Genomic DNA, 14,884 nt, shown 5'->3' with positions numbered 1-14,884 from the left:
TAAAAGACGAATCTGGACGATATATCTTGATTAAAGCTCTCATAAATGGAGAGGAATATGGGATTTTAAATTTGTACTGCCCCCCCGGCACACCCCTTTAAATTTATAACGGAAGCCTTTTCAAAATTGATGGCTTTTGATGCCAGTCATATAATTATAGGGGGAGACTTTAATTGTATTATGGATCCGGAAATAGACAGGATTCCCAAGAGTACTGCAGGAGTATCTCCCAGATCTAGACAATTGATGGATCTGAACAAAGAATTAGGATTAGTAGATGTATGGAGATGTCTTCATCCACAGGGTAGAGATTTTTCTTTCTACTCTAATCCACATAAATGTCACACCAGAATTGATATGTTTTTTGCCCCCTCAATTTTTTTTAAATTCCATATCATCCTGTAAAATAGGTAATATAGCAATTTCTGACCACGCTGCTGTATATATGGAAACTAAGGCGAGGAACAGTGGGACATCCCCTCGGCATTGGCGTATGGACCCCTTCTTAATGAAAGATAGTAAATTTGTAAAGTACTTCTCTCAAGAATTTAAAACTTTTTTAGAAATTAATTCAGGTACAGCTAGCAACCCGTCAATGATGTGGGAGACCATCAAAGCTTACACGCGAGGCTTGATCATCTCCTACTCAGCGACCCAGAAGAAATTAAAGGGAGAACAACAGCGTCTGCTTGAAGCCCGCTTAAAAGCGGCTGAAACAGCATACACTGATAGACCCTCTATTATTAATTTGCAAAGGATTACAGCTCTTAGGACAGCTCTAAATACTACACTTACTCAAACGGCTAAGAGGGAAATATTATTTGCAAAGCAAAGGTTATATGAATATGGCGACAAACCGGGTAGATATTTAGCATTTCTTGCAAAGAAAAAAAAGGCCCCTCAGACTATTATGTCTATCAAGAAAGTACGGGTATTTTGACTCATGATCATAAAAAGATTAATGCGACCTTTAGAAAATTCTATTCTGAGTTATATAAATCACAGGATTGTGAAGATAGGACGAAGAGGATGCAGTCATTTTTTAAAAATTTGACTTTTCCAGACCTAACTCCGGAACAAGTATTGGTCCTAAATGCTCCTCTTACACCCCAAGAAATAGTTGATGCAATTAGGCACCTTCAAAATGGTAAGACGCCGGGCCCAGATGGCTTCCAAGCTGAATTCTATAAAGAATTTACAGAAATACTGGTTGGTCCACTTATGGATATGTATAACTATGCATATAGTCAGGGCTGTCTCCCGCCTTCGCTGAAAGAGGCAAATATCTCTCTTATCCTTAAAAAAGGAAAGGACCCAGAAGTTTGTACATCATACAGACCAATATCCTTGCTAAATGTAGATTTTAAAATCCTCTCTAAAACGTTAGCACTGAGATTAGAAAGGATACTGCCACATATTATAAAGGAGGATCAGACGGGGTTTATTAAGGGCCGTAGATCATCCAATAATGTTAGAAGGGCTCTGAATATGATTCAAGCTTGTCATCAGGGAAAGATACCAGGAGTAGTGGTTTCATTAGACGCGGAAAAGGCATTTGATAGGGTCGAATGGTCATATTTGTTTTACACATTGGAGAGGTTTGGTGTTGGACAGGTGTTTACCAAATAGATCTCAACATTGTATAGTGATCCCAAAGCAGTTGTGGTTACCAATGGATTAGGCTCGGATAGCTTCAGTGTGGGTAGGGGCTGCCGTCAGGGATGTCCCCTCTCGCCATTGTTATTCACGCTAATAATTGAACCACTAGCAGAAGCTATACGAGCTAATCCTAATATAGTGGCCCCAAGGATTGGTACAGGTAAACATAAAATTACCCTTTATGCAGATGATGTTCTTCTATTCCTCAGTAACCCTCTGATGTCCATACCTCGCTTAATCCAAGTTATTAATACATTTAGTGCATTCTCAGGCTATAAAATTAACTTTTCAAAATCGGAGGCTATGCCAATGGGTGGCCTTGCTGTGATACCCCGCTTAGCGGACGGTTCCCTTTTTCCCTTTCGCTGGTCCCTGGAGGGTTTCTTATATTTAGGCATTTTTATTACCCCAGTATTTGGTCAGTTGTATAAGGCTAATTTTGTGTATTTATTGGAAAGGATAAGGCAGGACCTCCAGCGATGGGGAGACCTGCCAATTTCCTGGTTGGGTAGAATAGCATTAATCAAAATGAATATCCTGCCCCGTCTCCTATATCCTATGAGAATGCTTCCGGTGATGCTGCCGAGGACAGCTTTATGTAAATTATACGGCTGGCTGAGTTCCTTTATCTGGAACCATAGGCGGCCCCTCATTAAGCTGAAGAAGCTACAGCTTCCACAGGCAAGGGGTGGATTGGACTTCCCAGATTTTAGGAAATATCAATTAAGTTCCCTATTAAGTTGTATAGCTGATTGGGTCTTGTCTGATCCACAATCAATCTGGTTGGACATCGAGGCTTCTCAAGTAAAATACCCACTTATTAACCTTTTATTCTCAGACAAGAGGAAAATCATTACAGATCACTGTAAAAACCCTATAATACTGAATACAATCAAGGCTCGGAATATAATGCGGCAAAATGAGGGTAACTCACATAAAACATCCCCCTATGCACCGATAGTGGGAGCATGGGGATTCCAACCGGGGTTAACAGATGCCACCTTTAAACTCTGGAGATCCAGGGGTATCTCATGTCTCGGGGATTTATTTCAGGATGGGGTCCTGATGTCTTTCGGACAGCTGCGTCAGAAATTCGGATTACCCAATGGAGACCTCTTTCGATACTTCCAAATTCGAGATTTTATACAGAAGAAGACTACGTTATTAGATAGTCTTTATAAATCCGATAGAGAATGTAGTGTCCTACGACCAGTGGGGGTATCTTCCGTCAGTAATATTTATCATTTGCTACATGATGAAGTATCGGGAGATATGGATAATCTGCTTAAAACATGGGATCAGGATCTGGGAATAGAAATCTCCACAGAAACGTGGAATGATATCTGGGAAAATGCTAGAAGAATTACTATTTGTAACAGAACCCAGGCTATCCAGCTGAAGATACTTCATAGGGCCCATATAGCACCGGTTCGATTGGCAAAATTTAAGGCAGGAGCATCTCCAATGTGTCCTAAATGCAAAATAGAGGTGGGCACTCTTGTACATTGCTTATGGACCTGTCATAAGATCCGTAGATATTGGACTAAAGTAGCAAGCACCCTGACAGAAATTTTAGGAACGGAAATAAAAGTGGACCCCGTATCTCTCCTCTTGGGCTTTTCGAACTTTCCCTCCCTGGACACGTACGGGAAGAGACTATTTTCTATTCTTTCTTTCTGTGCAAGGAAAAATATTTTGATGAACTGGGTGGCGGAGGGCCCCCCTGGACTTTCAAATTGGCACAGACTAATTATGGAATGTATTCCCCTTGACTTCCTTACAAATATGGTGCACCGAAAGACCGAATTATTTTATAAAATATGGCAGCCCTTTTTGAATTACATAAATACAGATATTTCGGCTATCCTAACAAGGGCTTTTATTTAATTGAGACTACAAACCTGGCTGGTCCGCGGCCCCTCGGGGGAGGAATCCCGCACGAATACGGGTTTTATCATATCTGATGTTAACACATCCCGAGCATGTAAGAGACTTAAATATACACCCTGGTTAGTTGTAGGTTAGATTAGTAGATAGTTGAGTTTTGTTTGTTTGTGTTTTTTTTTCTTTTCGTTTTTTTTGTTGTTTTGTTTTTTTTTTGTCAAATTTTGGTTATTGTATATTTGAGCTAATTGTACATCAATGTTTATATCTGAGAGTTGTTTATTTTTGTAAACTTGTAAAAATGTTAAATTTCTAATAAAAATATCTATAAAAAAAAAATTCCAAAAAAAAAAAATATCATGTTGTTGCTGTACAGGACATTGTTGAGGTGACTCTTGGAGGAGTGTACAATTCTGGTCACCCTGCCATAGGAAGGATACTATTAAATTGGAACGGGTGTGGAACAGATTTAAGGATGTTACTAGGACTACAGGGTTTGTTTTAAGGGGTCGCTGGATAGGCTGGGAGCTTTTTGCCCTGCAACATAGGAGATTGAAGGGTGACCTTATAGAGGTTTATAAAATCATGAGGGACATAGTTCAGATAAGCAGCAAAGATCTTTTCCTTAGGGTAGGGAGTTCAAAATTAGAGGACATTACTTTTAATGTGAGAGGAGAAAACCTTTAAAGAGACAAGAATTATAGATCAAAGGATGATTCTAGTACATAAGGTAGTCTTAGATAACATGGTGACTGCTTTGGCTCTCTCCAAGAGCGATTCAGCTAATTCATTGCTTTGCCCTTTCCCTGTAGTTCTGCAAATTCTCGCTCTTCAAGTGTTTATCAATTCCCTTCAGAATGCCACTGTTGAATGTGTATCTACCATACTTTCAGGCAGTGCATTTCAGATCGTAACCTTTCACCAATTGAAAGGTCTTTCCTTAGAAGTCATTCCCGAGACATGAATATGGATTAAAGTCACAAGCACGATACTCTTGTCGATTCATTACTTTACTGCCTCAATTTTTTTGTCCTTTGTCTCTGGAAAAAAAACTACCGACTTCTCCAATTTATTACATAACTGAACTCTCTTTTCTGCTGACTGTCAAGTCTTCACATTCTCTTTCAAGGGTGGTCATATTTTAACATGATAATGCAATTGAGATGGGACTGAACTTTTATGAAGATACATTATTTTCTTACCTTTTCTACACCTCAATTTGCGTGAAAGCCAGTGCTTATTGTGACTGATTAACCAAATTCTCTGTCTACACTGAGATTCTCCAGCACCTTAGTTAATAGGGCCCACAACTGGGTCTGACCCATCTCCTGCATTTCAGCTCTCATCCTCTCTCTGCCCTCCCACAACAGTGATAAGCTCCTCCTTGTCATCACCTGTCATCCCACCAGCAACCACATCCAGAGAACCATTAGCCACCATTTCCCTGGTCCACTCCTCATTTACTCCCATCAATTCACCCCCCTCCAACCGTCCCAGGGTACCTTCCCCAGCAACCACAGAAGGTGTAACAGCTGATTCTTTACTTCCTCACTCTTCAGTATCCAAGGACTAAAACATACCTTCCAGGTGAAGCAGCATTTTACCTGCATTCACACAACCTAGTCTACAACATTTGCTGCTCGCAATGTGGTCTCCTCTACAATGGAGGAAAACAAAGTGTAGACTGGGTGACTACACTTACATTCTGTCCATGAGAAAAGACCCTGAGCTTCCAGTTGCCTGCCATTTCAACACTCCATTGTGTTCTCTGGCCAACACGTCTGTCTCAGGCTTGCTGCAGTGCGACAGGAAAGCTCAGTCCAAGCTGGAAGAACAGGAGCTCATTTTCCTCTTGGGAACTTTACAGCCTTCTGGACTCAATTTAAGGCTTGAAGCACCTTCTCCCATGTCCTCACCCCAACTCCATACACCAGGCCTTATCATATGGTCTGCTATTACACACTACTCATTGTTAGGCACTAACAGTCTCCATTAGCAGCTATTCATTCTCCTAGGCTAATCCTTATTGATGCCTTTGTCTGTCCAACTGTCCTCTCTCTTTGGGCTCTATCTGCACCTATTGTTTACTCTTTATCCCCTCCCCATATCCTATCTTCTGCATAAAAACCAAGCTTTTCCTATCTACCATCAGTTCTGAAGGAAAGTCACTGGATGTGAACGTTAACTCTGATAGTGTTCTAGGCCCAACAAACTTCAGTTGCTTCTTCAACGAAGTTCCCTCCATGAGGTCAGAAGTGGGGAGGTTTGTCAAAGATTGCAAAATGTGCAGCGTCATTTGTGACTCCTCAGATACCAAAGCAGTCCATGTTCAAATCAGACAATATCCAGTCTTGGGGTAAAACATGACAAGCAACATGCACGCCACACAAATGCCAGGCAATGACGATTTCCAAGAAGAGTCAATCTAACCACTGCCCCTTGACATTCAATGATGTTACCTTCACTCAATCTCTCACTAACATTCTGGGGTTACCACTGACCAGAAACTCAACTGGACTTACATATAAACAAATTGGCTACAAAAGCAGGTCAGAGGCTAGGAATACTACAGCGAGTAATTCACTTGCTGACTCTTCAAAACCTGTTCATCAGTCAGGGGTGTGTTGGAATATTCCCCACTTACCTGGATGGGTGCAGCTCCAATACTCACGAAGCTTTACATCATCCAAGACAAAGATCGATTGGCATCACATCCACAAGCATTCACTCCCTCCACCACTGATGCTCAGTAGAGTGCACAATCTACAAGATGCACTGCAGAAATTCACCAAATATCCTTAGACAGCACCTTCCAAACCCACAACCACTTCCATCTAGAAGGACAAGGGCAGAAAATATATGGGAACACTACCACCTTCAAATTCCCTTCCAAGCCACTCACCATCCTGACTTGGAAATATACTGTTCCTTCACTATTGTTAGGTCAAAATCTTGGACTTCTCTCCCTAATGGCAGGTGGACTGCAACAGTTAAAGAAAGCAGCTCACCACCACCTTCTGAAGAGCAACTAGAGACTGGTAATAAGTGCTGGCCAGCCAGTAATACCCAGACCCCACAAGTGATTTGAAAAAAATTGAGGCCTATTACTATCATCCTTACTATCCTTGTTTTGTGTCATTTGTAAATTTTCTCTGTATGTCCAAGTACATCATTAACATATGTAGTGGTCAGACTCCACAGTATTCTATCCAAAATTCAGACAAATCACTTCTATAACTCCTCTGCTATAACACATTATTAAATGCCTTTTGGAAGTTTCTATACATCATATCAATTTTTTGAACTAAAAACAATAAAATCAAGTCAGTCAAGTGTCTTTGTCTTTAACAGTCCATACCAGCTTTCATTATTTAATCTACGTTTGAGTTGACAACTCTAATTTTACCAATGTGCATTTCACCAACAGTTAATTTCAGTTAAAACACATTTAATTTGATGTACATTGTCCAAGAATACAATACTTTATGATTCGAAGTAACTAGATCCAAATGTTAGTGGCAAATAGACTTCTGATTCCAAGTTGATAAATATTGGAACATGCACACTATACTTCCCCAAACTGCATTTCAAATCTTACAGGACTACACTAAAATAATTTAAATTAGAATAACTGATCTACCAATGAAGACTGACATTTTTTAGGGCAGACTGCAACCTAACATTGTTACTTAATTATATAGAGATCTTGCTGATGAATCAAGTTAGTTATTTCTCATATAGAAAAGAAGAAAACTAAAATATTCCAAAATCCACAAAACTTTCAGGAACTTTTCTCAAGATTTTAATAAGTCTCACAGACATTTAGTTAATTATTGAAAACAAAATGAATGTGTCGTTTTCCTTCCCCAGAAAATCATGACACCTTCACCATAATCTTCACTTGTACTTATCAGAGCAAAAGATAATGATATGTAATACAAATTGTTTACAACCTGTAGAAAGCCTCATGGACACAGAACAAAAGATGGCTGAGTAGAAAAGGTTGTAATTTAACAGAGGGGTGCAGGAGGAATCAAACTGTGAGCACAACTTGATAAGTGCAAATTACATCTGTAAACTGGAGATTAAACATGCCTTCTGACCAAACGTTACATAATAAATCGCATTTCTTCACAAATGAACAAACTTCACACAATATCAGATCTATGGAGAGTTATTATTTTAGACGCTACTCATCAGCCACACGATAATTGCATCAGAAGAATTTTTGTGGCCAAAATTACAAGAGATCAAGAGATTTTGGGTGTTAGATACAACCAGGAGTTTTGAAGCTGTTTTTGAACTTTTATAGTCACTTAATACAAGATGTAATTGAGATCGCTTCAGGCAATCAATTCATTAATTATAAATTCAATCAAGTAAAATGATACTGGGTTGTATAAACAGCATGTACATAAAGAGGGAGTCAGCACAGGAGAAAATCTAGTGCAGCAACAAAGAGGATTTGTCTTTAAATCCTCTGTCTATAAATCTACAGGTTTAAGGGGTCTGAAACATGGGATAGTAATTTCCCCTTTTTCAGTAGAAGTGATTTGTTGAGTGAGATTTATTACGCCCAGTCTGCCATGAAGCAAAGTGGCTTTCCTCACACAATCTTCTGTTCTTCATCTTTATATGCAACTGGAATTTTGAGGAGTTGTGCAGCTAGAGAAAAGCAAGTTCTGGGCAGTGCTGGAAAGGAAAGCAGCCCCATAGGAACCCGGAGGTATTGCTGGATGGGGCGAGAAGAGAAGCAGTCCTTTTTTTCAGTTGATTGCAAAGACGACCATTCCGCCAGACCCAGCCAACTCAGAAACAAATTGTAGACCAGGTCAGTGCTGTGTTCCAGGTGAGATGCCATGTTCAACAGTACAGGAGGTTGGTTAATAATTTTCTGTATCAGTAAGTGCCATCATCATCTCTGTGATACCTCAAATTCAGAGGGCCACCACTCACTTGAACTCTGCTGCTGGACACACATCTCATTAAGGCTCAAGGATACAACTCTCACGACAGTATGCATCATATCCACTCGATGGCTCTCTCACACTTCATTCGCCCAAACTACTGAGCCTTCTGCAGTTCCTACAAATTCACTGGGACCACCTCTTCTGCATCACTGCTAACCGCTCTTCCACTTCTTTCATCCTCAAACTATCCCTTTGTAGCATTGCAGGAAAAATCATCCCATCTCCCCAGACCAATGTCTCACAGCACCCCTATTGACTGACCTGTAGTTTACAGACACCTTGAACTAAATCTTTTGGACTCACTGTGGCCCAATCCCTAAACTACAAGGCCATGGATCCCCAGACTCTCTTCGGACCAAGCATCTGGCTACCCATGGCCAATTCAGTGGGGTGGAATAGAAAAGTCCCTTGACCGACTAGTGTCTGTCTCTACCTCTGTACTAAAAAAGACACAGAGGCTCTCTGCTTGTAAGCCAGTCCTGAAGTCATTGAATGTGTTCTAATAAAGCAATGTGCAGTAGAGAGTCTGGGAGTCTTCAAGTAAATGCAAAGTAAGTATTAAGAAAGCAACCTAAGTGACAAAAAAAATTTGTATGTATGTCCCTAAAAGCAATCTGGTAGGGTAAAAGCATTCAAATCGTAAGTATCCCTCTGTTTCAAAGTGAAGTGCTAAAGGCTTCAAGTTGTGAGAGAGTTGGTCTGAGAGCAGGCATAATGTTGTGGTGAGGCTGGTAATCTACTGATGCTAGCTTGCGTGGTCGAAGGATTGAGGAAAATGTTGGCTATGGAGCATTGCAGAGATGTTGTGAAGTAGTAGTAAACATCATGTTGTCCAGGACAAGTAGTCAGTGAGCTGCAGCCACCAGGGATCCACTCTGATTTAGACATGAGGAATCTCATTTCTCAGGGAAGGAGAGGACAACAGGAAATGTCTTTGAAACAAGACATGTTGGGCTTTACTGAGATGGAAATGCATGAAAGAAAGGCAATTGCCATTTAGAGTCATAGAGATGTACAGCATGGAAACAGACCCTTCGGTCCAACCTGTCCACGCCGACCAGATATCCCAAACCAATCTAGTCCCACCTGACAGCGCCCGGCCCATAATAGAGAAATTTTGAAATTGCCACTTAAAGCTCAAACAGAAAAATCAGAAATAATTTACTTGCATCAAGAATCCAATTATTTTCCATTCTCGCTGTACTTCTCACCTTTCTTGCCATTACACATGCCACACCGGGGGTGGGGGGGGGGGGGAATTCCAAGTATCAACTTTAATGTCAATATCAGCCAAGTATCAGTTAAGTTATATTTTTTCCAGCAAAGTAGTATCAGTTTCTGCAGTCTGAAACATGGAACAATACAATACAATACCACAACTCTATTACAATAACACAAACACCCTAGTTTATATTAACTTAAAACCAAAATTTGTCAGAGAATAAATTCAAAGTTTGTGAGAAGATTTGTAGCTTGGATGCTCGTTGTTGTGGTTCTGTTCGCTGAGCTGGGAATTTGTGTTGCAGACGTTTCGTCCCCTGTCTAGGTGACATCCTCAGTGCTTGGGAGCCTCCTGTGCAGCGCTTCTGTGATCTTTCCTCCGGCATTTGTAGTGGTTTGAATCTGCCGCTTCCGGTTGTCAGTTCCAGCTGTCCGCTGCCGTGGTCGGTATATCGGGTCCAGGTCGATGTGCTTCTTGATTGAATCTGTGGATGAGTGCCATGCCTCTAGGAATTCCCTGGCTGTTCTCTGTTTGGCTTGTCCTATAATAGTAGTGTTGTCCCAGTCGAATTCATGTTGCTTGTCATCTGCGTGTGTGGCTACTAAGGATAGCTGGTCGTGTCGTTTCGTGGCTAGTTGGTGTTCATGGATGCAGAATGTTAGCTGTCTTCCTGTTTGTCCTATGTAGTGTTTTGTGCAGTCCTTGCATGGGATTTTGTACACGACATTAGTTTTGCTCATGCTGGGTATTGGGTCCTTCGTTCTGGTGAGTTGTCTGAGAGTAGCTGTTGGTTTGTGTGCTGTTATGAGTCCTAGTGGTCGCAGTAGTCTGGCTGTCAGTTCAGAAATGCTCTTGATGTATGGTAACGTGGCTAGTCCTTTGGGTTGTGGCATGTCCTCATTCCGTTGTCTTTCCCTTAGGCATCTGTTGATGAAATTGCGCGGGTATCCGTTTTTGGCGAATACATTGTATAGGTGTTCTTCTTCCTCTTTTTGCAGTTCTGGTGTACTGCAGTGTGTTGTGGCCCTTTTGAACAGTGTCTTGATGCAACTTCTTTTGTGTGTGTTGGGGTGGTTGCTTTCGTAGTTTAAGACTTGGTCTGTGTGTGGCGCTTTCCTGTATACCTTTGTGGTGAATTCTCTGTTCGGTGTTCTCTGTACCATCACGTCTAGGAATGGGAGTTGGTTGGCCTTTTCTTCCTCTCTAGTGAATCAGATTCCTGAGAGTGTGGCGTTGGTGATCCGGTGTGTGTTCTCTATTTCTGTGTTTTTAATGATTACAAAGGTGTCATCCACATATCTGACCCAGAGTTTGGATTGAATTTGCGGTAAGACTGTTTGTTCTAATCTTTGCATTACTGCTTCTGCTATGAGTCCAGAGATGGGTGAGCCCATGGGCGTGCCGTTGATTTGTTCATCTATTTGGTTGTTGAATGTGAAGTGTGTTGTGAGGCACAGGTCCAGCAGTTTGAGAATGCAGCAGGTTGTGGTTCAGCAGAACTACAGCAGAAACTGAAACACCTGATCAGCGGATCCAGACATTCTATACAATCAACACAGGAATTCTTGGACATCATCAGAAATATACACAGAGACAAGGAAGAAACCATGGTCTCATTCGACGTAACGGCACTGTTCATCTCTATCGACAAAACCCTAGCCAGAGAAACAATAGCCAACCTGCTGGACATACAAAACAGACAACAGGACATTGAACCTATCAACAAAGACGGCATACTCAAACCACTACAAATGCCGGAGGAAATCACAGAAGCGCTGCACAGGAGGCTCCCAAGCACTGAGGATGTCACCTAGACAGGGGACGAAACGTCTGCAACACAAATTCCCAGCTCGGCGAACAGAACCACAACAGAGAATAAATTGCTGAAAAAGTTTCCACTAAGATTTGAATCTGTGACATATTTAACACAGAAAACAAAACAAAGTGCACCACAAAGATATAATCAAAAACCATGCCACAAAGGAGGAAATGTTAACCACCTGAACAAAAAAAGGTTTAGGGTATATTTTGGCAAAACGAAAAGGGATGTCGATGGGCAGGGTGCCCGAGGAAGCAAAATACCATGAAAAGCAATCATAGACATGGATATAGGTTTGCTCGCTGAGCTGGAAGGTTTGTTTTCAGACGTCTGAAAACGAACCTTCCAGGTCAGCGAGCAAATCTACATCCAGAACCTCAACCTGAGCTACTAATCTTCTCAAATTCACTAGCAATCATCGTACTAGGTAACAAGAGACAATTGGTAGTGGTTTAACCCAAGAGTTACCACACCTCAGGCTAGGTCGAGAAGGCCTTCTTGGCAATCCCAGCTAGTATGGGAATTGAATCCATGGTGCTGACATCACTCTACATCGCAAATCAACCATCCACTCAGCTGGGCTAAATATCTCAATATCTGAGGATACCACTTTGTCATCTTTTAGCCTAAGCAATATATCTAAAATGTAGCTCTTGTTTAGAACACAGATCATGCTCTCAAATGTTACCCTTACTTGACTGTCTCAGATATTTATGAAGTCAAAAGTCAAGCTCACTTACGAGGCACTGAAAGAATTAGGGAAGATATCCACCAACTAACATTGATGTGTGAACAGTAAGCTTACATACAGGTTTTTGGATGCTAACTTTCTACAAAGAAAAAGAGTACAGTGACGGAATTTGTTTAATGTATTAAATATTTTCCTTGATCATCACAGCATGACTCAGCGCATCTTTGCGAACAAACTATTGCACCATTAGATCTTCCAAATGCCAGTTTGTCAGGAAATATATTAGAACATTCCAAACTAACACATGGAACGAGTCTAAAGGTCAGTATTGTACACTTCCATTTACCACAGAATCATTTCACCAGTCTAACAGGGCAGCACGGTGGCTCAGTGGTTAGCACTGCTGCCTCACACCGCCATGGACCCGGGTTCGATTCCAGCCTCAAGTGACTGTGTGGAGTTTGCATGTTCTCCCAGTGTCTGTGTGGGTTTTCTCCGCGTGCTCTGGTTTCCTCCCACAGTCCAAAGATGTGCAGGTCAGGTAAACTGGCTACGCTACATTGCCCACAGTGTTGGCTGCATTAGTCAGAGGGAAATGGGTCTGGGTGGGTTACTCTTCAGAGGGTCGGTGTGGACTTATTGCACCAAAGAGAGAATCTAATCCAATAAAAAAAACAAATTCTTAAAACTTTTATTCTTTATACCTATTCTTTGCACATGGAAGATATGCTTCTCAAATCAAAGTTATTGAAATTTAGCACATTTCAAATTCAAGAAAAGCATAATAACTTCATATGATAAACTATACAAGTAATTCTAACATACCAGCCTGAGGTAGTTCTGAAGTAGACAGACAGGGAGTAGAGAGGCATAAGCCATGCTGTCAAGACAGCCTTCCTGCAAACCTGTTGACAATAAGGTATTTAAAAACAAAAATATACCAAATATAACATATACATGCATGTTCACAAATTTCAAAGTTAAAATAAATGACAGTATTGATAACTAGTCAGATATTAATATTGAGAGAAGATTTATCAATGCTCACTCTCCAAGGGAAATTTTATCCGATAGTTACACAGCATAAATTGAGACTGCTCCATGAGAATTCTATCCAGAAGTTTAAAGTGCACAGAAAATGAATGAATGAATGAATGGACGGACAGACGAGGGTGATATAGAAAGTTTGTAATACTCTTAATATTACAAAATTAAAAAATCACACAACACCAGGTTATAGTCCAACAGGTTTAATTGGAAGCACTAACTTTCGGAGCAACGCTCCTTCATCAGGTGGTTGTGGAGTATAACCTGATGAAGGAGCGTCGCTCCGAAAACTAGTGCTTCCAATTAAACCTGTTGGACTATAACCTGGTGATGTGTGATTTTTAACTTTGTACACTCCAGTCCAACACCGGTATTTCCAAATCATGACTACTATTCATAAAATTGGCATTGATAACCCTTGTACATTGATTAAGATGAAGTAAATATTGACAAATAACATTAAGAAAATACCTTTTGCTGGTAATAGCTAACCATTGAAACTGCATCTTTATAAAATTTTCTGCAATGTTATAAATGAAATGCATTATCCTATTATAGATAACTTTCGAATAAGTGATGCTAATTGAATATGACAGGCCCAGGTTCAATTCCCACCTAATCCAGAACTATGTAAAAACATCTCTGAACAGGCCGATTTAAAAATATTATAGATCACCAAATTGATCTTTCTTTCACCTCAAAAAGCTATGCAAAGGGCATGGGAACCCCGCCATCACTATATGTAAACTGCATTGGTCAGACAAAAAACAAAGGATTAATTAACATTTGTTTTTAGGAAATCTCTAATATTAAGGAAAGAACCAAAAGTAGAATTTCTATTTGTTTTCACTGCACATCCCTGAAAATGTTATGTAATTTCGAAACTAAATACACAATGCAAATTGGTTTATGACTCCTTTCACCTTTGGAACCCGTTAACAAATGAAAATCTTCACACTTTCCAATGGCTAGAATGTACTTTAAAAAAAAGTCTCAAACCATTTTGTACTACCACCTTTGCACAAGAGTCTCCTGTTGTTCCAAGTCAGAGCTCAAATCTTACTTCTAATTTCTACCCTGACAATATGTTGAAGGATTACATCTGTATCCAGTCATGCTTACAATTCACTTAACTTTAAGCAAATGTTCACAAAGATACATACTGTAAAATAAACAAACAACCCTGAAAAAAAATGAAAAGTCAGCTCAGTGAATATATGCAAAGAGTTCTACAACAAAATGTTTGATCAAAATATGTAATACTGCATGCTCACATTGGTCATGACAGGCTGAAAAGCTATTCTGCACAATAATTTCTACGATTTAATCATATGCTTTTAATAATAAAACAGTGAAAATCTTGAAATGTAATAACTTAAATATGAAAAAGTCTAACCATTCAAGAATACTGTAACAAGGTTATTTTGGCTCCAATGCACCAGTGACCAAGGAGAGGACATCAAAAATTGTCCAGGTTTCCAAATTTCATCACCTGTGGGGGAAGACAGGAAAGAGATTTGAGTTGCACTGCAAAAATTCAGTAGCAAGTTTCCTCACTAGCTCCATATTATCCAACTGCAATGATACCTGAC

General features: G+C 40.3%; 1 protein-coding gene across 5 annotated transcripts in view; it reads right to left on the bottom strand.

The window, feature by feature from the left end:
- cttnbp2 (cortactin binding protein 2) overlaps positions 1 to 14,884 on the bottom strand; it is a 165,239-nt gene that overhangs the window by 40,535 nt on the left and 109,820 nt on the right. For all 5 annotated transcript variants that reach the window (XR_015760431.1, XM_087997199.1, XM_043709598.2 and 2 more), the window contains 2 exons: positions 14,689 to 14,784; positions 13,071 to 13,150 (listed from right to left, as the gene is read on the bottom strand). Coding sequence is in view for 4 of the 5 variants with exons in the window: in XM_087997199.1 (XP_087853325.1) it covers positions 13,071 to 13,150; positions 14,689 to 14,784 (176 nt within the window). In the remaining variant the exon portion in view is untranslated. The remainder of the gene's footprint in view (positions 1 to 13,070; positions 13,151 to 14,688; positions 14,785 to 14,884) is intronic.

This window comes from Chiloscyllium plagiosum, unplaced genomic scaffold (genome assembly GCF_037043375.1).
Source record: "Chiloscyllium plagiosum isolate Xiang-an unplaced genomic scaffold, Cpla_swu_hap1 HiC_scaffold_19, whole genome shotgun sequence".
Taxonomy (NCBI): Eukaryota; Metazoa; Chordata; class Chondrichthyes; order Orectolobiformes; family Hemiscylliidae; genus Chiloscyllium; species Chiloscyllium plagiosum.
The sequence above is the reverse complement of the archived record's forward strand: the minus strand, read 5'-3'. Positions and strand labels throughout refer to the sequence as shown.